The 23182-nt window shown below is 51.7% G+C and overlaps 1 protein-coding gene across 2 annotated transcripts in view; it reads left to right on the top strand.

The window, feature by feature from the left end:
- GRHL3 (grainyhead like transcription factor 3) overlaps nucleotides 1-23182 on the top strand; it is a 34285-nt gene that overhangs the window by 3887 nt on the left and 7216 nt on the right. The window contains exons 2-13 of one of the 2 annotated variants that reach the window (XM_066270099.1): nucleotides 8659-8845; nucleotides 11246-11307; nucleotides 12593-12938; nucleotides 13184-13257; nucleotides 13686-13839; nucleotides 14021-14132; nucleotides 16498-16592; nucleotides 18783-18941; nucleotides 19380-19458; nucleotides 19584-19717; nucleotides 21462-21496; nucleotides 22646-22734. In XM_066270099.1, coding sequence (XP_066126196.1) covers nucleotides 8659-8845; nucleotides 11246-11307; nucleotides 12593-12938; nucleotides 13184-13257; nucleotides 13686-13839; nucleotides 14021-14132; nucleotides 16498-16592; nucleotides 18783-18941; nucleotides 19380-19458; nucleotides 19584-19717; nucleotides 21462-21496; nucleotides 22646-22734 — 1526 coding nt within the window. Of the gene's footprint in view, nucleotides 1-8658; nucleotides 8846-11245; nucleotides 11308-12592; nucleotides 12939-13183; nucleotides 13258-13685; nucleotides 13840-14020; nucleotides 14133-16497; nucleotides 16593-18782; nucleotides 18942-19379; nucleotides 19459-19580; nucleotides 19718-21461; nucleotides 21497-22645; nucleotides 22735-23182 lie in introns of both variants that reach the window. The other variant, XM_066270098.1, reaches the window with a different exon arrangement.

Here is a 23182-nt window from a genome sequence, read left to right as displayed (position 1 = left end):
ATGCCAGACTGTTAACAATGGTTATCTCTGAGTGGAGGAATACAGGTGAATTCTAAGTCTACTTCCAGTTTTTCTGTTTGTTCCACATTTTTTATTATTTTTTATTTTTTATTGATTTTAGCAGGAGGAAGGGAGAGAGATAGGGATATAGATCTGTACCTATATATGCCCTGACTGGGGATTGAACCCAAAACCTTTGCACTTTGGGATGATATTCTAACCAACTGAGCTATCAGGCCAGGGCTCTCTGTTTCACATATGCCACATTGTGTTTTACAAACCTATGTTACTTTTGAAATGTTACTTTTGAAGGGGGAGGAGAGGGAATAATTTTTAGTCAAGAAAATTATTGGTTCACCTAAAAACAGTATTCTCAAAGTGTGATCCCTGGACCCGAATCATCATCACCATCATCACCTGGGAACTTGTTAGAAATGCACGTTCTCAGCCCCACCCCAGACTAACTGAATCAGAAACTGGGGGTAGGACTCAGCAATATGTGTTTTAACAGGCCCTCCAGGTGATTCTGATGCATGTTCAAGTGTAAGAACCATTGACCTAGAAGATCTGGCAGGGAACTGGGAGGCAGGAGGTTCCCAGACCCACTGCTGACCTGCAGTGTAGTTGCTGAGTCAGCAGGCTGAGAACTTCGCTGCCCTGTGGGAGTTCAGCTCTGCCATTTATAGACTGGGTAACTTTTGGATGAGCTCCTTAACCTCTCAAAGTGTCAGTTTCTACATGTGTGAAATGGCAACCGTAATACCCACCTCCTGTGGGCATGTATGGGAATGAAAAGACACAGGGCCTGACACTATTAAATAACTTTGTTCCTTCCCTTCTCTTGCCTCTCCTCTCTGGAATTCAAGCTTTCCCATTTGTAAAATGGAGCAAATAATCTTGGTTGGCTGCCTCCCTCTCTATTCCTTTTGCCTCCTGAAAGAGAGCAAACGATCTAGTGAAGCTTCTGAAGGGAAATGATCTCAGCAATACCAGGTATTATTTCACAGGATCTTCCTAGGAGGTCAGCGGGAACTGGGAACTTATGAGGGCAGAGACGGTGTGGTATTCACCTTTGTGTCCCAGTACCCGACACGGGGCCTGTCACTGAGTAACCCTCAGTGAGTGCTTGTGGAATGAATCAGTGAGTGAATGAATGAAGGGATGTGGCACCCTGGGTTTAGAGGCAGCTTTCAACTTCTTTCACAACTTGACTGAACAATAGAGGGGGAAAAAAAGGAAAATGGGACAGAAAACCAAGAGGAGAATAGAGCATGAATGAAAAACTCCCATTGAAAGAAGAATTTTTCAAAGGGAAGGTAAGTTTCTAGTATAATTAGAAAATGGCATATAATTAATTTACATGCAACTAGAAGCATTGACTGGGGCCTGACCGCCCTCACCTTGCCCACCTGGATCCAGATGGGGAAGCTGGCAGCCCTTGCCCATCTTATCTGGGAATCTCCAAGTGTTAGGTCTCCTGCCACTAGGAAGAGATGTCCATTTATAGGTGGGAGAAAGTGAGGCTGTGAGTTGTCATGCAGTATGCTGAGGGCTACCCTCCACAGTATTAGTAATAATAGTAATAGTTTACATTATTATGCGCTGCCATTACGCTGATTACTCTACCTGCATTATCTCATTGCATTTTCCAACAGGAATACCTCACAGAGTTGTTGTAAAGATTAAATAAAACAATGACTGAAATTGTTGAGCCAGTACCTGGCACTTGGTAAGCCCTCAATGAACAGTAGCTATCAAAATAATCTTATGAGGTTAGTAGTCTCATCTTCCCCTCTTATACAGGTAAGAAACAAACAAAAAACAGGCCAGGCACAGAGAGGTCAAGTTGCACAAAGTCACACAGCTAGTCAGTAGCAGTGCTGGAACCCAGGTCTGCATAGCTCTGGGACCCACCCCATAACCATGAATTGATACCACCTCATTCAAACTGGGATCACTGCAAAGCCTTCCCCTTTGCCGCACTATTTCCTTATTGGAGCCCCCGCTTGAACCCCCAACACGTGACAAGGCACATTTCACAACCTGTGCATCCAGAAACCAGATGGGCCACTGGCAAGCATGAGAACCCTGGAGCACGCCTGTCATGCCCAGCAAACGTCTTGCGTGAGGCTGACTGAAAACTGATTCCTCCGTGAGCCAGGGCCTCCCTGTGGGTAATTAGTGAGTGTGATTGATCACTGCTGATGGGGCTGGGTAGCTCACATGGGGTTTGGCAAGTCATTGGGTGTATCTGGGTGTTAACACCCAACTCAGGTGGCCCATGGAACTCTTCCTCCTCAGGTTGGAAGGCGGTGGGGTCTAGCCTGTTCTAGGACCTCCTTGGGTGGAGCTTGAGGCCACCCCCTTGGTGGTGAGTTTTCTTCCCCCTTCTGCAAAGTTTAGTAAGAGGCCTTACTTTTCCATCTCTGAATCATTGAGATTCCTTTGAGATAGGGCAGTGATTCAACCAAGTACTGGATGGGAAGCTAGGGGACTTGACTCCCAATGTTGTTATGTCTTTAGGCAAGTCACACCTCTCTGGGATGAGATTCCTAGGGTCTCTGCACCCTAAATTGCTAGGATTCTAACAAAGAGAAATGAAACCAAAAGGCTTCAGCTATTGGCTGAGGCACATTTACTTAGTCTTACTGGGAGTTTTAAACAGCTCAGCCAGAAAACACTGGGCATTTAGAATCCAAAGGGACTTGGGATGAAACCCTACTTCACCACTAAAGGCTTCCTCTGGTACTTAGAATGTTACATGTTGCAGTGGAAGGTTAAGCCTCTGACTGGGCTTGGAGCAGCTGGTCCCACACCCCTCCCACACTGTGAGTCCAGAGTGAACTGCTGGGGAAAGACCCCGCCCACATAAGAGCCCCTGATTGGGCAGCTTGCACATTGTCACAGGCTAGGGTTAGGAGACCTCAGGAAATGAGGCCTGTGTCTCTCTTGATTTTGTAGCGAACCCTCGGAAGCGAAGCCAGACCAGGGACACTCTGAGGAAGCAGCCTTGTGAAGGTTCTCCATGTGGGAAGCTAAGCTTGATGCCATGAGATGCCAGCTGGGTGACATTACTCAGGCAAGCCAGTGGCCCTCTATGGCTCAGTTTTTCCTGCTATCAAATAGGGATAGTCATGCCTTCCCTCCCTGCCTTATAGGGGTGTTGCAGGATCAGTGATGATGACAAATGTATGAGAAGCATGTTAAAAAATATAACACACTATGCAAATGTGAGGGATTATCAAATCTCGGCCTTGAGTTTCCTCCTCAGTGGGCTGGCCTTCCTTGAAACAAGGCAACATATGCAAAGGACCTGGCTCACACTTGACACAGTAGGGGATGAGCTCTAGGAGCTGCCCCGGGTGTATGCCTTTGATCTTGCCTTTCCTTTCATCTGGAAGGCCCAACGTCCTCCCCACTCACCTCCAGCCTCCCTCTTCCCCTCCAGCCTTTTCCTCAACCAACATCCAGTCACCCCAGAGTTCAGGAGGTCAGAAGTCCTGCTTCTTTTCCTGTATAGCTTTCTTCACCTGACACTAGCTGTTTGTTTGTTTTTGTGGTCATGTCTGTCTTGCTGCCATTAAAGTGCAACCTCCGTGACAACAGGGATGGCTGTAGTGTCTTGTTCGCCTAGGAGCAAGGCCTGGCACACAGTAGTAACTTAAAAAAATGTTTGTTAAAATGTGTGATGGATGGTTAGATAAACGAATGCCTCCCAGAATTATTATTATTTTTATCCTTCTCTTCCATATCCCTTCATGGAAACTTGTGGTTTGATGGAAAAGTGTCTTGTGGAGTTAGTTCCCAGGCTGGATCCCACGAGGCCTGGCTTTATAACTCCTTGGCCAATCCCCCGGAATAGGTCACCTGTTGTCTATTTTTTTGGTCTGTAAAATAGAGGTAATAACACATCGTGCAAGCTGCGAGGCTCCACGAGATAATGAATGTGAAAGTCAAAGCAAGGGGTTATTACTTGTCTCTTTTGTTTTTCACACAGAACCTTGTTCACAGGAGGCTTGAGGAGGATGTTAATTTAAGAACCTCAGGCAGAGTCTCCCCTTTACTCTCATTTGAGGGTTCTGAGATGATGATGGCAATGATGATGATGTTGGTGGTGACGATAGCTATTATTTACTGAGCAATTATTCTCTGGCAGGCTCTAGGCTAAGCACATTTCTTACAGTAATGCACTTAATTCTCCTAACGACCCATGAGATTAGCCCCACTCTGAAGTAGCCAGCCCCAGTGACTCCATCACAGGACTGTGTTCTAATTTTCTTCACAGCACTTATCACTGACTAAAATTAACTTATTTACCTACTTGTTATAGTCTGTCTTCCCAATTAGACTGTAAGTTTCGTGGGAGCAGAGCCTTATCTCTCTTGTGCTTGGCTGATTCCCCCATGCCTAGAAGAGTCCCTGACTGGCACTCAACAGACCCATTCAACAGATGGAAAAATAGGCTCAGAGGAGCTAAGTACCTTACCCAAGGACACACAGTTACTTGGGTCTGTCAGGCTATTTACTCTAGTGCTACTTCCTCTCATAGTGCTGTGCCCTGGTGAAGAGCTGATGTCAAGAAGGTTGCCCAGGGCCAAGTTCTCTACCCCCCACCCCCACCCCCCACCCCATTCCCTTTTTGCATTTCAATAGCTGAGGAGTTCTCCTTGGACAGGGACACCAACAGAGAGTTTGTGGAGGCCCGGGGGAAGGTGACCACATAGGATGGGAGTTGCCTGGTGTCCCCTCTTTGTTCTGGCTCTGGCACCCGTGAGTAGGGGGCTCACTCCTTCTTGGAAGCCTTTTCATGGCTCTTACTCATTGGGCCCTTAACCCTCAATTTCAATCTTTAAGCGAACAGGTTCTTGGATTTCAGTATTTGGCACATAAGGCAATAGTAACCATATCCACAGTCAAGACTCTCTAGTAGCCAAAGCTTGGTCTTGGGATATAAAATTGGTTGGTAGCATGAGCAGGTATTGGGACCAGGACATAGGCTCCCGGATCCTAGACCTCATTTTCTCTCTTACTTAGTCCCTCCTGCCTTGTATGGGTGGGAAATTCCATTTTGTCTTGCAGTAGAGAATTAGTTCAATGTATTCCAGGAGGGGGATTTCCACAATAGGAAAGACATCTAGAAAGGAAACTAGTTTGGGTTTAAAAGCCACATCTTGAAGTCCAAGAGGTCCAAGTTCAAGTTGGCTGAGTTTCCTTGAGCAGGTAATATCACCTATTTGGGCCTCTCTTTCCCTAATCGTTATCTGTCAGGACTATTGTGCAAAGTAAGAGGTGACACACACACACAAAAAAACAGTGGGCACAGTTTCTGCGTATAGCAAATGTGTAAGGTACGGCAGCTACTGTTTTTCAAGGAGTCAGACTTTGGGATCCCAACAGGGTGCCTTGGAGATCCCTTGTAGAGCAGAAAAGCCTCCCAGGAGAACACCAAACATTGACTGTTCTTTTTTTTCTGATGTGACTTCATCATTGTCTTCTAAATTTAATATTTAAGTAGGATGAGATAACTGATAGCTCATCAAAGCTGATAATGATCATTCCTTTGGAGTCAGCAAATTGGGGCTCTAGACTCAGATCTGCCACTGACTTGCAGGGTAGCCTTGTCATATACCATTTTGTAACAAACACCTTGACATCTAGCTCTAAGCCGGACCCAGAGTACAATAATGGCTCAAATGGCCTGACCTGTGGTGGCGCAGTGGATAAAGCATCGACCTGGAAATGCTGAGGTCACTGGTTCGAAACCCTGGGCTTGCCTGGTCAAGGCACATATGGGAGTTGATGCTTCCAGCTCCTCCCCCCTTCTCTCTCTCTCTGTCTCTCTCTCCTCTCTCTCCCTCTCTGTCTCTCTCTCTCCTCTCTAAAAATGAATAAATAAAAAAAATTAAAAAAAAAAAAACAAAAATAAAAATAATGGCTCAAATAAGCACTCGTTACGTGCCGGAAATAGTTCTAAGCATTTTTCATTGGGCAATGCACTCAATCTTCATAATTCTACATGGTGGATGCTTTTATTAGACACATTTTACAAACAAGGAACAATGTTTATCACATGGGGTCTCAACTGACCAAGAGGGTGGGGTCTACAAGGCCTTTCCCCGTTTCTCTGGTTTGGGAGTTCCCTTTAGCCTGGAGATGGGGGTGGTGGTGGCAGCCACCCCGGGCTTGCTCTGTAAGTTTCTCTAACCCCAGGCCCAGGAGGCAGCTAACAAGGGCCTCTTCTCGCCTCTCTGTCTTGAGGCTCTTGATTTATAGCAGCAGAAACTCAGGGTGTGCCTCCCTCTCCGCACCCTTGGAGCAGGAAGGTTTCTGTCATTTCTCTTTTTTGTATGACAGCTCCCTCTCCCTCCCTGCCTCTTAAAGCCCAACGCCCCGCACCCTGGGGCCTAGTGGGATAGGAGACACTGTGCCCTGGATGAAGCCCCTGGGAGAGCTGCTGCCCACAGCCTGCCTGGGTGTGGCCTGGCTACTGCTCCCACTCTGTGTCTGAGTATGGAGACCTGAGCTGCAGGACAGCAGGAAGGTAATCCTGTGACATGATTTGCCCACCTACCAATCTGCCGCAGTGCCTGAAATTCCCCACTAAGGTGCTTTTCTGCTGTGGTAAGGATGGCCCTCTCACATATGGTAGAGCAGTGTGTCTTAGTGGGAAGTAAGTGGGCTTTGGTGCTAGACAAGCCTGGGATTAAATCCAGGTTGTGTCGTGGACTAGCAGAGTGAACTTGGGCATTTTCTTATCCTCTCCATCCATGTCTCTGGTTTCTTCATCTATAAAATGAAGCCAATGATCCTTACCTTGAAGTGTTCTTGTCAGGAGCAGAGAGTGAACAGAGAGCATTCATATATATTCAGTAAATAGCAGCTGACATCATTCCCATGTCCCTAACATGAGTGAGTCTACCAGGCTCACCTAGAAAGGAAGGCACTGGGGACCAGGAGACCAATCAGTGCCCACTTCATCTCTGGGGCTCTTTTCCCCAGCCTGACTGTTCCCATCTTCTCACTTACCACTGTCCTTTACATACTCTTTGCTCTAAAATGAACACAGACAGAATTTTTCCACCTCTGTGCCTTTGCTCACAAGTAAGAGTATGTTCTATCTATATCAGTGATTCTCAAAGCATGGCTCCCAGACTACCAGCATCAGCCTTACCAGGAAACTTGTTCAGAAAACAAAATCTCAGCCACCCCAGACCTACTGAATCAGAACCTCTAAGTGTGGGGGCCAGAAATCTGTGTTTTAACAAGTGTTCCGGTCATTCTGATGCAGCTGAAGTTTGAGACCACTGTTCAGTATTCCAGCATCATCCTACGCCAGCTTGAATCCCCTCTGGGCCAGGAGTTTGGGCAGCTCCCTTAACGTCTCCAGGCCTTAGTTTCCTCACCTATAAAATAAGAGTAATAATAGTACCTGCCTTACAGGATTGTTGTGAGAATTCAATGAGCAAATTCATGAAAAGTGCTTAGCTCAGCACCTAAAACAATGCGGCCCCCTGAGGCCATTTATTCGCCCCCCGCCGCACTTCCGGAAGAGGCACCTGTTTCATTGGTGGTCAGTGAGAGGAGCATAGTTCCTATTGAAATACTGGTCAGTTTGTTGATTTAAATTTACTTGTTCTTTATTTTAAATATTGTATTTGTTCCCGTTTTGTTTTTTTACTTTAAAATAAGATATGTATGCATAGGGATTTGTTCATAGTTTTTTTTTTATAGTCTGGTCCTCCAATAGTCTGAGGGACAGTGAACTGACCCCCTGTGTAAAAAGTTTGGGGACCCCTGACCTAAAACATGGTCAATGCTCAAAAAAAGATTAGGTAATACTTTTATCACCATCATTATTATTTGGTATATCCCTATTCCCCTCCCTCCCACATTTCTGAGCCATATAATCCCCAGTGCTGGGTGTCCCCAAATAAAATGTCTGCCTCCTCCAAAGAGCCTCTCCTGATTTCTTTCCTTCAAGCCGCGTGACTCTTGGGCCACACACTTGTATTTGTCCACTTTCATAACATGAGTTTGTATATGTCCTGCTTGCCTTGGTGTGCCCGGCGCTAGTCCACTGCAGTTCCTGGCGCCTGCACGTCTGCTTGGGCACTCTAGAATACATGTGGGTCAGAAATGCCATTTCCCAAGACCAGGCTCCCCCGCTAGGCTTCCTCGCTCAGACTCTGTCTCTCTCTCCCTGACTAGAAATGACCTCCAGCCTTCTGTACCCATGGTTTTGAAGAAAGTTTCTTCAGAAGAACTCATGCTGGGTTATCTGGACATGTTATTCTTTTCAGCTTGTGAACATTCCCATCCTTGTTACACTGATCTCCCTTAACTAAATACCTTCTATGGAAGCACTGGTTGAATCTTCTCTGAAGCCTTGCAAGGTTGGGGTTGTGGTCCTACGGTTGTAGGTGAGGGAATTGAGGCCCCGGGTCTAATCTTCTGCATGGCAACATTTGGTATTGACTCAAAAGCATCCAGCTTCAGTGTTCATTCTATGGCCCCCAAGCTACCTCAGGTGGTAGAAGAGGAAGTTCCCAGTTCTCAAGGCTGCTGACTCTCTGAATTCCTGGGCATTGGCCTGAGGCTGACCCTTCATGGCCCTCCTTTTGGGACAGCCTAAATTTGACCCCCCTCACTTGCCTTTAGTTTTAGGTCTGTGCGGCTGCTAAAGAACGACCCAGTCAACTTCCAGAAGTTTCCCTACACTAATGAAGACGAGGCCTGGAAGACCTACCTGGAAAACCCCTTGACGGCTGCCACAAAGGCCATGATGCGAGTCAATGGAGATGATGACAGCGTGGCGGCCCTGAGCTTCCTCTATGATTACTACATGGTATGTTGGCCACCTCTGCGCATGCCCCGCTCTGACTGCATGTGTGTCTTCGTTTTCAGGCTTCATGGCTCAACTGCCCGTGACCACTCCCAGCCCATCACCATGTTCTTTCTCTCCTCTCAGTCTTTGCACATGCTGTTCCCTCTGCCTGGCAACCTCCCCTTTCCCCTGGCTAAACCCTACTCTCAGCTTTGGGTCTCATTCATTCACTGAAATGGGGGATAGGCTTTCTTGAATCTCCCATTCTGCTCCTCCTCCAGGCACCCTCAACAACTACCACCATCATCCTTGACTCTGTCTTTAGAAACTTGCAATTTGTGCATTTATTTCTTCATTTCTTCCGTGAGGCTGAGCTCCTGCAGGTCAGGAACGATGTTGTGATCATTTCCGACTCCCCTGCACCCTGTACCACCTGCTGCACAGTACTCGATACATGCTGATTGAATGGTTCAGTGCCTCAGCCACACCACTCCATCATAGCAACTTCCCTAACCCACCATCTTCTTTCTGCCTGGTCAGCCCCTCTCACCTATTTGAACCCCACCACCCAGAACATGCCTTCTTCTCTTAAACCCATTCGCTCACTTCAGGGCCCTTCCCAAGGCCCACTTCCTCTTAGAAGCCATCCTGCCACATCACCTTCCCCTCTCCTGTCTTCCTATCCTCCTTACCCTTGCTGCCATTATATGCATCGTTAACACCTTCTGACAAACACTCTTTGGTTATTCTCTAATTGTTTCTAGGGCCTTGGCCTTGATGCTAGGAAGCTATTGGTTACTGAGATCAGGAATTAGACAATCACAAATATATAGCACATACGATGTCCCCGCTCCCCACCTCCTGTCCACTGCTTGTTCAGACATTGCTAGAGGATTACAGCCTACATTCTCACTGAGGGTACCTGAGGTCGCAGAATGTCTTTAAACCCAGGCAGCCCCTGCCCAGTTGTCTGAATTATCATGATAGCCAACTTTTATACTATTCCTGGGCTAGGCGATTGCTCCAGGAGACTTTCCCAAATTTGAGGATGGGGGACGTGAATACCTAGTTGTTGAGATAACTGGCTCCAAACTTGAAGATTTAAAGCCATCTTATAAAGAAGTCCTCAAATCACTGGCCCAAGCAGTATTTTATCTACCCTATCACAAGAAGGAATGTAAACTCTAAATTTAGATGTCGAGGGGGAAAATGGTCCCAGATCCGAGAAGGCCCCAAATTAGCTATCTGGCTTTGGTCCTCACCCTGGAGTGGTGTGCTTACCCTATCTCGCCTACGCCCCAGCAGACCGAGAGCATCCTGGTGGCAGTTAGCACAGGCTCATGGAAAAGAAATTTGAATCAGCCACCTCAGCTTGGGGACAGGGTAGGAACCAGAATTCTAGGTCTGGGTTTAAACACCAGCCTGGTATTTACAGCTTAAGGTTAAACCGTAAAAAAAAAAAAAAATTCAGCACCACTTCCCCTGAGCAATAGGTCATTCCCAGGGCCGGGATGGTGGGGCAGGCTCTGAAAGTGACACATGTTGTGGTTTATTGCAATCTAGTGTCCCAGTGAGACATAACCTGCCCCATCTCGGAGCACTCTGGAATCAGAACAGCCCTGTGGGTGGGCTCACAGTATGGAAAGAACACCGAGTCGGGAGTTGGAGATCTAGTTCTGCTGTGAAGTGGCAGTGTGGCTTTGGGCAAAGTAGTCCCAAAGGCTCCCACTTCCCGTTTCTCACTGGTTGCCAGGCTCTGTGCCAGGTGCCTTGCCTCTTACTCTCCGTGGGGTGTGATTAAGAGCCCAGGTGTCAGACTAACTGGACTGGGTTGGAGACATGGCTCTGGCTTTATTAGCCTTAGGGAGAAATGACCTGGGATGCTCTAAGATATAGCAATATTGTAATTATAATCATGAAAGGTAACATTTATGTAGTATTCTCCATGTGCTAGGTGCTGGTCTAAGCACTCACATCAACCCCTGAGGCTGGTATTACTATTATTATCCCTGTTTTACAGAGAAGGACAATGAGCTGCAGAGAGCTTAAGGGACTTTCCCAAGGTCACACAGTCAGTAGGTGGCCGATTGAGGAATTGAACCCAAGACATCTGGATTCAGATTCCATGTAGGTGTTAGAATCCCTCATTGGATATATGAAGAAACTGAGTCTCGGAAAGTTGCATGACTCCAACATTGCAAGATTTCTAATGCTAATCTTGGGGTGCTCCCCTTACTTTCTAACTCAGGGCTCAGACTCGATGATGGCTAGAGCTCCTGCCACCCTGAAATACTGGCAGTTTTCTCCCAGTGACCAAGGTCGCTCCCTTGCCTGGCCGAGTGTGCAGGAGCAGGTTGAGGCTCCTAAGAGCCAGACATTACCCAAGAGCCATGCATAACTCCTCCCTTTCTCTCCTCTCAGGGCCCCAAGGAGAAGCGGATACTGTCCTCCAGCCCCGGGAGCCGGAACGACCAAGGGAAGAGGTGAGGCTCACCCGTGCCAGCAACTCTGCCCCACTGCCCTTCCCACCTCCACCCTCCCTGGGCCTCTTCGCCTTGGGCACAGAAGCATAGCATGTGGGGCCCACAAAAGGAATTGAATGCTTTTTAAAATCAGAAGGGAAAAAAATTTTTCTTTAAATATATATATATATATATATATATATATATATATATATATAAAATCCAACCTAGGTTATATTTGTTTTAATACCAATGTAATTGTAAAAGGCATTTTAAAATATATTTTATGAAGGAAGGGACCTATGGAGTCAAAAGAAACTAGGGCTGACAAAAATCTTGAGCCCCTACTTGGAAACACACACACACACACACACACACACACACACTCACACTCATGCCTGCAGCCATGGGGGCTGGAGTTTACTGAAAACACACTTCAAAGCCATGGCACTGGGAAAGCCCTGAAGGCAGCTTTTCCCCAAACCCTCCACCCTGCAGCCTCCTGGGGAGGGGACGCGGGGTTCCTGTCCTTCTTCCCCTTGGCTCTCGTGGGCCTCTGCCTGGCAGTAGTGCCTTAGGGTGCTGACGTTCCTTTTCTTGTAGAAAGCAGCCTAGCAACCCACTGCACTCATGGCCAGATGGCATTGGGAGCACCCTACCTGTCTTTCTCCAGGTTCTCCCTTCCTGTCACCCCCCACAGCCTCTGCTGGGGACCCTGGGTTCTTCCCAGCCGTCTGGAAAGTCCAGACTGCCCAGGCTCCTGTGGCAGGCGCAGGGCCACCCCTGTTAGGAGCAGTGGGCTGTGGTGCATGGGGACTTATCTCTAACTGGACTTTTAAAAATATTGTCAGCTTTTCTGAGTATAAAAGTTATGCCTGCTCGTTGTAAAATAGTCAGACCCTATAGAAATGTAAAAAGTAAAAGTTTGCTGTAATCCTACTCTGTCTCCCTAAAAGAGACCTTCCTCTCCACACGTTGACTGTACTCACAGATGCACACTCCCGCACACACCCAGGGGAAGACGCAAGCAATTGTTTTAAAGTGGTGACATTTAAGTCTGGCTAAGAAATAAGTACACTTTCTGTTTTTAAAAACACCAAACACTGTAATGGATAAAGCCACCCTGAACCTGCACTTGGGTCCATTTTTTGGGGGGGGGGTCCATTTTTGACCATGCAGGGGCCTGAACGTGACATCGGATTATGGAAGGTCAGTGTGCGAGTGTGAGGGTCCCGTCCAGTCCAGCCAGGAGCCCCTCGGCTCAGAGAGAAGAGGCGCACTCACTCTCGCCCTCCTCTCTCCCCAGGTACTACCACGGCATGGACTATGAGATGGACCTCACCCCCCTTGAAAGTCCCACGCACCTCATGAAATTCCTGACAGAGAACGTGTCTGGAACCCCAGAGTACCCAGATGTGCTCAAGAAGAATAACCTGATGAGCTTGGACGGGGTCATGCCCTCGCCGGGCAAGGCGGCCGCCCTCCCCGCAGGCCCCAGCAAGCTGGAAGCTGCCCCCGTGGACAGCTACCTGCTGCCCACCAGCGATGTGTATGATAACGGCTCCCTCAACTCCTTGTTTGAGAGCATTCACGGGGTGCCGCCCACACAGCGCTGGCAGCCAGACAGCACCTTCAAGGACGACCCACAGGAGGTGAGGGCCCACCCCGCACCCCTCGCAGCATCTCCTGAAATGTGCATGCGTGCGCAGGAGAGAAGGCGGAGGAGGTCAGAGCGTGGGAGTCCGTGGGAGAGCGTCCTAGAGCGGAGGCGGGGACACCACGTACTCTGGGCCAGGTTTGCACTGCACAACCTGGACACCCTATGCCGCAGCCTAGGCTGAGGCCGCAGCCGCCAGAACATGCTCATTTGTTCCCTTTGGATTGTGTTTCTCTGCAGTCGCTGCTCTTCCCGGATATCCTGAAAACATCCCCAGAACCCCCGTGTCCAGAGGACTATCCCAGCCCCAAGAGGTAAGTCAGTCCCTGTGAACTTTTGGCCGCCTGGGCAGTGGGCAGAGACGCACACTGTCCGTAAAGCAGGCATGATCAATGAATGAAAATTAGGGGTGAAGATAAATAAAAGACATAAAAGGGATGATTTTCTACATCACTTTCCCGGGCTCAGATCTCGCATCCTGTTAGAAAACCAGGGCTCTGTGGCCTGCAGTCTCCCCAGTGGTTTTGTCACCCCTCAGGAGCTCTCTGGTTTTCATTATCGTTCAGCAGCATTGTGGCTCAACAAAGCCATTAAAGAGAACCCCAAAACTGTGGAAACTGGGACCCGGGGAAGCGGAGTGATTTACCGAGGTCACAGAGCAGGTCCACACCAGAGCCTCCAGCTTCCTGCCCCACTGCCCTGCGGGGGCCCAGCCTCACTGTGCTCTCCCTCCTCCTCACAGTGACTTTGAGTACACCCTGGGCTCCCCTAAAGCCATCCACATCAAGTCAGGCGAGTCTCCCATGGCCTACCTCAACAAGGGCCAGTTCTACCCCATCACCCTGCGGACCCCAGCAGGCGGCAAAGGCCTTGCCCTGTCCTCCAACAAAGTCAAGGTGCGTTGGTTCTCGAGCAGCTCAGGCAGCGGGTGGGTCGTTCGGGTCAGCCCTGCCTACCAACTGCCCGTCGCCATGGAGTGGAGGACACTGAGGCAAAAGTGCAGGGCCACTGGGGCCAGGCTCAGGGAAGGGACCCAGACACCGGAGGCTGGGGTCCCAGCAATGGCTGTGCTTGCAGAGCGTGGTGATGGTTGTCTTCGACAATGAGAAGGTCCCGGTAGAGCAGCTGCGCTTCTGGAAGCACTGGCATTCCCGGCAACCCACCGCCAAGCAGCGGGTCATCGACGTGGGTGAGAGCCAGCCCAAGCCCCTCTCCCAGCCTCTCTCTCTCTCTCTCTCTGCCCCATCGCTCTCTCCCACGCACCCTAATCAGGCCTTTCTTGCTACCCCCCCCCCATTCCCCAACCCCCTTTGACCTCTGTTCTGACCCCAGCTTCCTACCTGGACCCTGTAGCCAGGTCAAAATCGGGGGTCTGCAGGGATTTGCATCTGTTGTTTGGAAGCTGTGGCCTCTTTTCTGTGTTGCTTTGGGATAAACAGGGCCTAGGGATCCCCGCTGTGCCAGATAAATAGGCCCCTGGGATGCGGGCCTGCTTGTCTTCATCAGGGGCCTTAGAGGATGGAGACACAGATGCATAAGATAACAGGGCAGGCTGCTGGTGATTTGGGAGGCCTGAGGCCCAGGCTGGCCGGTTCTGCTTTGGGAGCTGGGATGCAGGCTTTGTCAGAAGGTAGAGGGTAGGGGGCAGACCCTTTGTGTGTGCCACCTTGTCCCTTTCCCAGGCCCTGAGATGGGTGGGCGACATAGACCATGCTCGAGACTCCAGGTTCTGGCTCCATCACTCTTCTCGGTGTGTGGCCTGTGTTACCTCTCCTTCCCGAGCCTCAGTTTCTTCAACTGTCAAATGCAACAAAGCTAGCTGCCCTGCCTGCCTACGGTGCTGCTTCTGCCTTGGGGCAATGTACACCAGAGGGACAATTCAGTGACTTATCTGAGAGGCTGGAGAGCAAAGTGGTTAGGAAGGAACCTGGCTTCAAGAGTCAGACAAAGCTGAGCTCCACACCTTGCTCTGCCGTTTATTGGCTGTGTGACCCTGGGCAAGTGACTAGACTTCTCTGAGCTTCATTTTCCTCATGTGTAAGCTGAATTCAGGGGGTCCTTGGGTTACAACACAGTTCTGTTCCTATGACAGTGACATAATCCGAGTTTTGGTGTAAGTTGAAACACACCCAACCCTAACACAAACAGAACACTTGTGCTTTTAACAGTTCAAAATGGCGTAGGTAAGCATACTGGGGGACGCCAGCTCCCTCCCTCATAGGCTGTGTTACTGCGTATTCTTCCACCACACGCAACCAAACTAGTTCACCCACGTAATCCATAAGTATGATGCTGACGGCATAAGCCAAAACATTCATGTCTCAGTTTTTTTAAGTTTTTATTGGAGTGATCATCATAAACTCAAAATGCCATATGTCCAGACTGTTGTAAGCCAAAGACCCCCATATCCATAGTGTCGTTGGTTGTGAGGATTAACTAAGGGCTTGCCTTGTACGTGTTCCTAAATGATAGTAGAGCTGCTACCATTTCTTCAGTATTCATAGTTCAGTATTAGTAGGACTGGTGCCACGGCTATTACCACCCCTACCTCTACCACGACCACCTCTTCCTCCACCATCATCAATCACCATCACCACCTCCACCACCTCCATCATCATCACCTCCACCTCCACCTCCTCCACCATTACCATCACCTCTAACTCCTCCATCATCATCACCTCCACCTCCTCCACCTCCACCATCTAAACCATTACCATCGCCTCTACCTCCATCACCATCACCTCCACCTCCACCTCCACCTCCTCCACCTCCTCCACCTCCACCTCCACCACCTAAACCGTTACCATTGCCTCCAGCTCCACCACCTCCACCTCTACCACCTCCACCACCTCCAACATCACCATCACTTCCACCTCCACCACCTCCACCTCCACCATCACCATCTCCACCATCACCATCACCTCCACCTCCACCTCTACCACCTCCACCATCTCCATCACCATCACTTCTACCTCCACCATCACCATCACCATCACTTCCACCTCTATCTCCACCATTACCTCCATCTCCACCTCCACCATCACCATCACCTCCACTTCTACCATCACCATCACCTCCACCACCACCTCCACCTCCACCTCCTCCATCATCACCTCCACCTCCACCTTCACCTCCACCTCCACCTCCTCCATCATCACCATCACCTCCACCTCTTCCACCTCCACCTCTACCACCATCATCACCATCACCACTAGTACTACTGTTACTACTGCTGCTTTATCTGAGACATCTAAATCCCAATCTCAATCAAAGTATAATCTTCACCTCAAAACAGGGAAGGCCTTGTCCTAGTTGGCAAAACTAGGGATACTCTCTGGAGTTCGGGCAGATCTGCCGCCCAGACTGGACTTCAGTGTTCCCACCTGTAACCCAGGGCACAATAACCAGTTTCCTCTCTGGGCTGAAGCATGGTTCTTGGGGGAGATGATGAAAGTCCCTACCAAGAATGGGGCCCAGCTTCTAAATGTGTCCTCCTGATGGTGTCCCCAAGTCTCTTCCCTCCTGACTGTCCTTCTGGTCTCCTGTGGTTTCAGCGGACTGCAAAGAAAACTTCAACACAGTGCAGCACATTGAGGAGCTGGCCTACAATGCATTGTCCTTCGTGTGGGACGTCAATGAGGAGGCCAAGGTCAGTGCCGGGCATGCCAGGCTGGGGCTGGGCTGCCCGATGTCCCCAGCCCGGGGAGAGGGCTGCCTGCACCTGGGCTTGTGGCTGCTGCTTCTGGGAGCTCACCGACGGAGGAGGCGGGATAGAGCAGAGAAGCACAGGCTCTCAAGCCAGAAAGGCTGGGCCCGTGTCCCTGCTCTGTGATCTCAGGCCAGTGCTGTGGCTTTAAAATTGGGGTGTAATCATAGCCCAACTGTTTGGCTGATGTGAGGATCATGTGAGACGAGTAAAAGGTTGAGCACAGTCTAGCACATAAATGGTGGCCGTTGTTATTAATCCAATCCACCCATTTACCAGATAGGAAAACTGAGCGTTGTGTGAGGTCACACAGCAAGCTGCTGATGACGCCAGGTTTCCTGACTTGTGGGCCAGTGCACAGCGTTGCAGGAGAAATGCTTTGGGGTACAGTTGATGAGGACTGAGATCCCAGTTACCTCCTTTCTTGAGCCCATGGGAAGGAAACAGTAATCTGCCGCCTAGGGTTGTGGAGGAGATTCCACGAGATCCTGCATGTCATGTCTGAGGGATGGGCACAGTGCCAGACCCACCAGGGAGGCTCGAGAAATGGAGCCTCTGGTGATTGTTTTCAGACCAGCAATTAAGCCATTGAGTGCTTAAGGCCAGCCTCGAACTTGTCCTGTGCTTCTGGGCCTCTCTGTGTCTTGGTTTTCTGTTTGGAGAGCTGGGCACTCGTCTGAGAGTGGGGGGGGGGGGGAGGGCTGGGTGACCCTGGGTCTGTCCCTTCCCCTCCCTAGCCCAGGCTTACCCCATCAGAGCAGTGTTGGTACCAGTTCATGGCAAGGACATTTCTGGCCTTGGACAGGCTTGAAGCTAATCCCTGTCTGCCCGCCCGGCCAGGGAGCCTGGAGAAAATGGAGGTGGGGGGCTCTGGAAACACAAAGGGAGGCACAAAGGCAGGGATTATTATTATTCAAACAGCCGCCAGGGGCAGGAGGAGGAGCTGGGGCCTCCCTTCAGGGAGGTGGGGGAAGAGTTTCGTTGGAAGGGAGAGGTGGGTTTCGGCTGGGATTTTCTCACAGCCTCTTAAGCCCCCGGGCTTGGGTCTTTCTCAGGTGTGATCTGGGTAGGGGCTGTGTTAGGGCTGAGCTGACTGAGGGGGAGGTATGTCTGGCATGTGCCCAGGGCCCCCAGCCTGGGGAGGAAGGGGGTCTGCTCAAGCACCACCCCCCTGCTGTTCAGGTCAGGGTCATTTCCAAGGGAAATATCCCAAAGAACAGGGGCCAGACTGGCACCCTGGAGTGGCATCTGGCCCTGGCACCCCATGGAGGAGTGAGCTTGCCAGGGACTGCCCAGCTGAGACTGCCCCAGGCTGCCCTCCGTCTGGCATCGGCTTTGGGGTGAAACCCAGATGCCCCACTCACAGCAGTTACACATGCCTGCAGTCACTACATGCTAAGCCCGCTAGGTGATCCGCACATCCTCGCCGTCCCTGAGATAGGTTTTATTGTCCCCATTTGCAGATAAGGAAACAGTTCCATGTGGTTAGAGCTCTGGTCCGAAGCCACACAGGTAGTGAGTGGCAGAGCCCAGCTTCCACCCCAGGTCTGGGTGGCCCCACGTCCGGGCCCTTCCACTATGCCCCCCTGCTTGACTCCCCCTGGACATAAGCAAGTCGCATCTCTGCTCAGAGCCTCATTTCCTCAGCTGTGAAATGCCGAGCTGGCCGTGGGGTACAGAGGGGCAGTGTCCCACTCTCTGCGGCCCGGGCCAGCAGGGAAGTGGTCTCTTGAAGCTGGGGATCTGGGGATGGGAATTTGGCCCTTCTCCACCTCCTGGCTCTGAGTTGTAGAAAAATGAGGCCCTTGATTTTAAGTCCCTAAGGGACCCTTAATCTCCCTCTTAGGGCCTTGACCCTTTGGGCTGCCCTTGGCAGTCTGGTGTATCGTCCACTGGTAAGGACCTGGGCCCAAACCCTGGCTCCCCCACACCTCCCTGTGTCACCGTAGGGCAGTTGCCCCACCTCTCTGAGCATCAGCTTCCCTTTTGGTAGGAGGTGCCGTTTGCCTTCCAGGGCAGAGGGAGACAAAGGGCGCTCACCAGGCGCACAGTAGGCTCGATAAAGGGGATTGTGGGACAACAGGGCTGGGGACTTGAACAGCTTGTTTATTCAGCTCCCTTGTCTGTCCCCAGGTGTTCATCGGTGTCAACTGCCTCAGCACAGACTTCTCCTCGCAGAAAGGAGTAAAAGGTGTCCCCCTGAACCTGCAGATTGACACCTATGACTGTGGCTCAGGCGCCGAGCACCTGGTGCACCGCGCAGTCTGCCAGATCAAGATCTTCTGTGACAAGGTGACCAGGGCAACAGGCCTGTGCTGGGCCCAGGGAGGGAGAAGGCCAGCCCCTGCCAGCCACTCTGGGTGTGTCTGTCTCTGCTCTCGCTCTGCACGTCTCTGTGCGTCTCTGCACTTGTCACCCGTCTGCCTTTCTGTGTTCCCTTCTCGCCTCTTTCTGAAGTTCTCTTCTAGATCTCTGTGTCTCTCCGTGTCTCCCTTTTCTACCTTTCTCTTTCCTCTCCTTGTCTCCCTCTGACTCCACTTCTCCTGCTTCTCTCTCTCTCTCTCTCTCTCTCTCTTTCTGTATGACCTTGGGCTGGGCCGGGCACTGGTACCTTGCTGTTGCCTGGTCTCACTCTGCAGAACGCAGCATCAGAAGGCTGGCCGTATTTATGATGGAGAGCGGTCAGCCTCTCCCAAGACACTTGATGAGCCCCTCCCCTCTCCCACACAGGGAGCCGAGAGGAAGATGCGGGATGATGAGCGGAAGCAGTTCCGGAGGAAAGTCAAGTGCCCCGACTCCAGCAGCAATGGTCAGTGGAATGAGTCGGGGCCTGCGCTGGGCTGGGTTGGTGAAGGGAAACTGAAGACCGGAGGGCGGAGGTAGGGGGCATGGATGGAGGGGCCTTAGGTCACAATGCCTCCCTTTTCCCAGCAGGCATCAAGGGCTGCCTGCTCTCCGGCTTCAGGGGCAATGAAATCACCTACCTGCGGCCTGAGGCTGACTTGGAGACCCCACCCGTGCTGTTCATTCCCAACATGCACTTCTCTGGCCTGCAGCGTCCTGGAGGGGTGAGCAGCCTGGGACTGAGAGGGGGTCTCGGGCCCTGGCTGGGGCCTGCCTTAGCACAGGCCAGTGGGGAACAGCCTGCCACTCAGCCAGCCCAGGCCCTTTTAGATGTTTATGAGTCCTAATCCTTTTATATCAAAACAAAATTACTTTCATTGAATCCAGGAAATTTAAAAAATGTATATATATAGTCACATAACTTCAGTTACCTTTTCTACTTAAGAGAAGAATGTTAACAAGAAAATGGACTTTATAGCCATCAAAATGTTTATGCTTGGAGCTGACGCGGAGATTTCTAGTATCTGAGCCCCAGGTTTGACAGCAGTCATCACAGAGCCCCTCGTGAGCACCCACTGTGCGCCAGGCTCGCGCTTGCCACACACCATCTCCTTGGACGCTCACAACATCCCTGTGAAGTGGATAGTATTCTCCCTGGATCTGTGGGGTGGAAATTGAGGCACAGAGGCCTCCCAAAGTTACAGAGGAGGAGGCCGAGCCGGAGCCAGGCCACCTGTTGTCAGAAGCGGTGCCCGGTTCCATGGCTGCACCGCCTCTCAAGTGGGAGCCACTTACTGAGCACCCCGGCCTGCCGGGGGCGCCGGGCCAGCCCTCTGCTGCACTGGGTCCCTCCCCCTCACTGCCACCCTTTGAGGCAGAGACTTAGGATCCCTGTCTTCCAGACAAGGTTGCACAACAAGTCAGTGGCAGAATCAAGATCCCAGAGCCTGTCAACTAGTTTGCTTCTATATTAAACCATTTGACGATTTCGCTCCTTTGAGGTTATATAACTCACCACTGTTTAGGTGGGAATGTTTGCAGAAACAGCCTTTAGGGCACAAGATAGATTACAGAGCTAGAAGAGCAGCCAGTACTGGGGTCGCCCCGGCACACATTCATAGCCCCTTCTCTGTCCACCATCTTCCCTGCACTGCCCAGAATAGGTGCTGTAGCCGCCACAGCACCGGCAGCTGCATTAACCCACTCTTTTCCCAACCAGAGGTCAAGTAGAGGGATGACCCCTCGAGATGATGGTCCCTGTGGCCAGTGAACACTACTCTGGGGGGGGGGGGCAGGAAGAACCAGTCTTTGCACAAGTAGCCTGAGAGGGACGCCCCGGGACGCAGAAAGAGCGGGGAACCTGAGTCTGGCCTCTGAATCCTGACTGCCCCCTGCCGGGTGTTACCCCAGGGGTGCCCTGTGCTCCCTGGGCCTCAGTGCCTTCTCTCATGGGACTGCTGATGACTGCCCCAGACAGCACAGGCCAGGGCGCAGGAGGGGTGGAGAGTGCCTCTCCCTCGCTGCCCCTGCCCCGGCCCCCGGGGCCGTGCGTGGTGCCAGCCCCAGTCCCCGGGGCCATGCGTGGTGCCAGCCCCAGTCCCCGGGGCCGTGCGTGGTGCCAGCCCCAGTCCCCGGGCCGTGCGTGGTGCCAGCCCCAGTCCCCGGGCCGTGCGTAGTTCCAGGTCTTCTGGGCGTGCCGGGGCTCAGGTGGGACTCACGGATCCTGCCAACCACTCCTCTAGCACCTCCTGAGTGTCACTGAGTCCCTAACTCATCACACTGGGGCGGGATGCTTTCTTTCAACTCAGGTCTCAGCTCACTTAAGGGTTGTTATCTGAGCAGAGTGGGCTGGAGAGCCACTGAGACTGCATCCCCCCCCCCCAGCCACCAACTGCCCCTCCCAGAGAGCCTCCAGCAGCTGAGGGCCCCTTTGCGCATGTGACGGACACTGTCTTTTCTCTATTCCAGGCGGTGCCCTCGGCAGGACAGGGCAGCTCCAGCAGGTACGGACACAGCCCAGGGCCGCGCCTCCCGCCTGTCCCCCCTTTGCCTTCCCCTCCGCTGCCCTCCTCCCAAAGCCAAGGGTGGGCCCAGAGGAAGCAGCCATGGGACGCTGCCCCCAACCCCCAAGCTCCTAGATTTATGCTCCTTTCTCGCTGAAACTGCCTGGGTTTTTATGGGTTTGTTTTATGTGAAAAGCTGGTGAATCTCTGGCGGGACATCAGCTTGTAAAAAGGAAAAGAGAAAGCCTCAGAGATGGCGGTGCAGATCTGGAGAGAGAGGAGGGGAAGCCAGGCTGGAAGACCCTGGGGGGGCAGGGCCCCTCCGCCCCTGGGAGGGGAGAGGCCTCCACCCTCCCTCCCCCAGCGACAGGCCCTGCGCCTCCCTCAGCCTCAGCCTAGAAATCATGAGATGAGAAGGACCCGGTGGGGACAAGGCTGCTAGGAGGAGGCGAGAGCAGGTGGGCTCTCTGTCAGTGGGCAGCACTTTAGAAGGTCATTTGTTGATATGTCTCTTCACTGTAGACAAGAGGTACTTTTCATAAGGTGCTTTGACACCAAATTATGTCCCTTATCCCTTCACAACAGCCCCCGTGAGGCTGCAAGCAGGGGTTGTTGCTGTGCTCATGGATGAGGAAACAGGTGCAGAGAAGTGAAGTGACTTGCCCAGGGTCACACCCGCTGTGAAGAAGCAGGGGCGGGCTGGATCCTTCGTCTTACTCCAAATCCCACAACCCTCCTCCTCCCACTGACTCATAGCCAACCAGATTCTTTCAAAAAATAATGTTGATGGTAAAACAATAGTCCTCGTTTATGTAGGCTCTGCAGTGGGGCACACACTGTTCAACAGCAGTATGCATCATCTGCAGCCTCACAACCTTGTGAAATAGTGTTATTATTAGTGTACTGTCAGACTACTTTATAGATGGGAGCCCTGAGAGGCTAAGGGACGCACCCCAGGTCACCCAGCTAGTGAACCGGGCAGTCCGCCTCCAGAACATGCTCCTCTAAGCACTGCCCCACTGCCTTGTGCCTGCCTTCATGGGGGGGGGGGGGCTGCTTCACCTCTGAGGCCCCTGAGGCTCAGCAGGGTCATCCGGACTCGGGGGTTCCCCTGGGTTCCTGAAGAGCCCCCCTCTGCCATCCCCACAGGCTGCCTCTGAAGCGTGCCTGCCTGCCCTTTGCCGAGGAGTTCGAGCCTCTGCCCTCCAAACAGGCCAAGGAAGATGATCTGCAGAGAGGTAGGCTCACTCCCGCCTCTTAGTGGTCTGAGCCCACCCTCCCCCAGCTCCCCAGGAGCCCCCCCTCCAGCCCGGGGAAGCACCCATCCCAGCAGGAAGGGTGTGTGGACTGCTTTCTGCCTCAGAGCTGGCGGGCCAAGACTTGAGGCTGGGGGGAGGGGGGAGGAGGGCACCCAAGGTTCTCAGAGAGACAGTCATGGAGTTAGAGGGCTCCTGCCTCCTTTGACCTTGTTGGACGGAGGTGCCCTGGGGCAGCTGGCAAAGGTAGCAGGCTGGTTATGTTGGTCAGGTCCCCTCCCTTTCTCTAATGGAGGTGAGAGTAGGGTATGGTTCCCAAAGCTGGCTTTCTGGCTTGGACACTAAATCTGTGACTTCCTGGGAGAAAAGCACATGCCCAGACCTCTGGGGACTGCTGTGACCATCAGGGAGACCCCAACCAGCAGCTAAG

This window comes from Saccopteryx bilineata, chromosome 3 (genome assembly GCF_036850765.1).
Source record: "Saccopteryx bilineata isolate mSacBil1 chromosome 3, mSacBil1_pri_phased_curated, whole genome shotgun sequence".
Taxonomy (NCBI): domain Eukaryota; kingdom Metazoa; phylum Chordata; class Mammalia; order Chiroptera; family Emballonuridae; genus Saccopteryx; species Saccopteryx bilineata.
The sequence above is the reverse complement of the archived record's forward strand: the minus strand, read 5'-3'. Positions and strand labels throughout refer to the sequence as shown.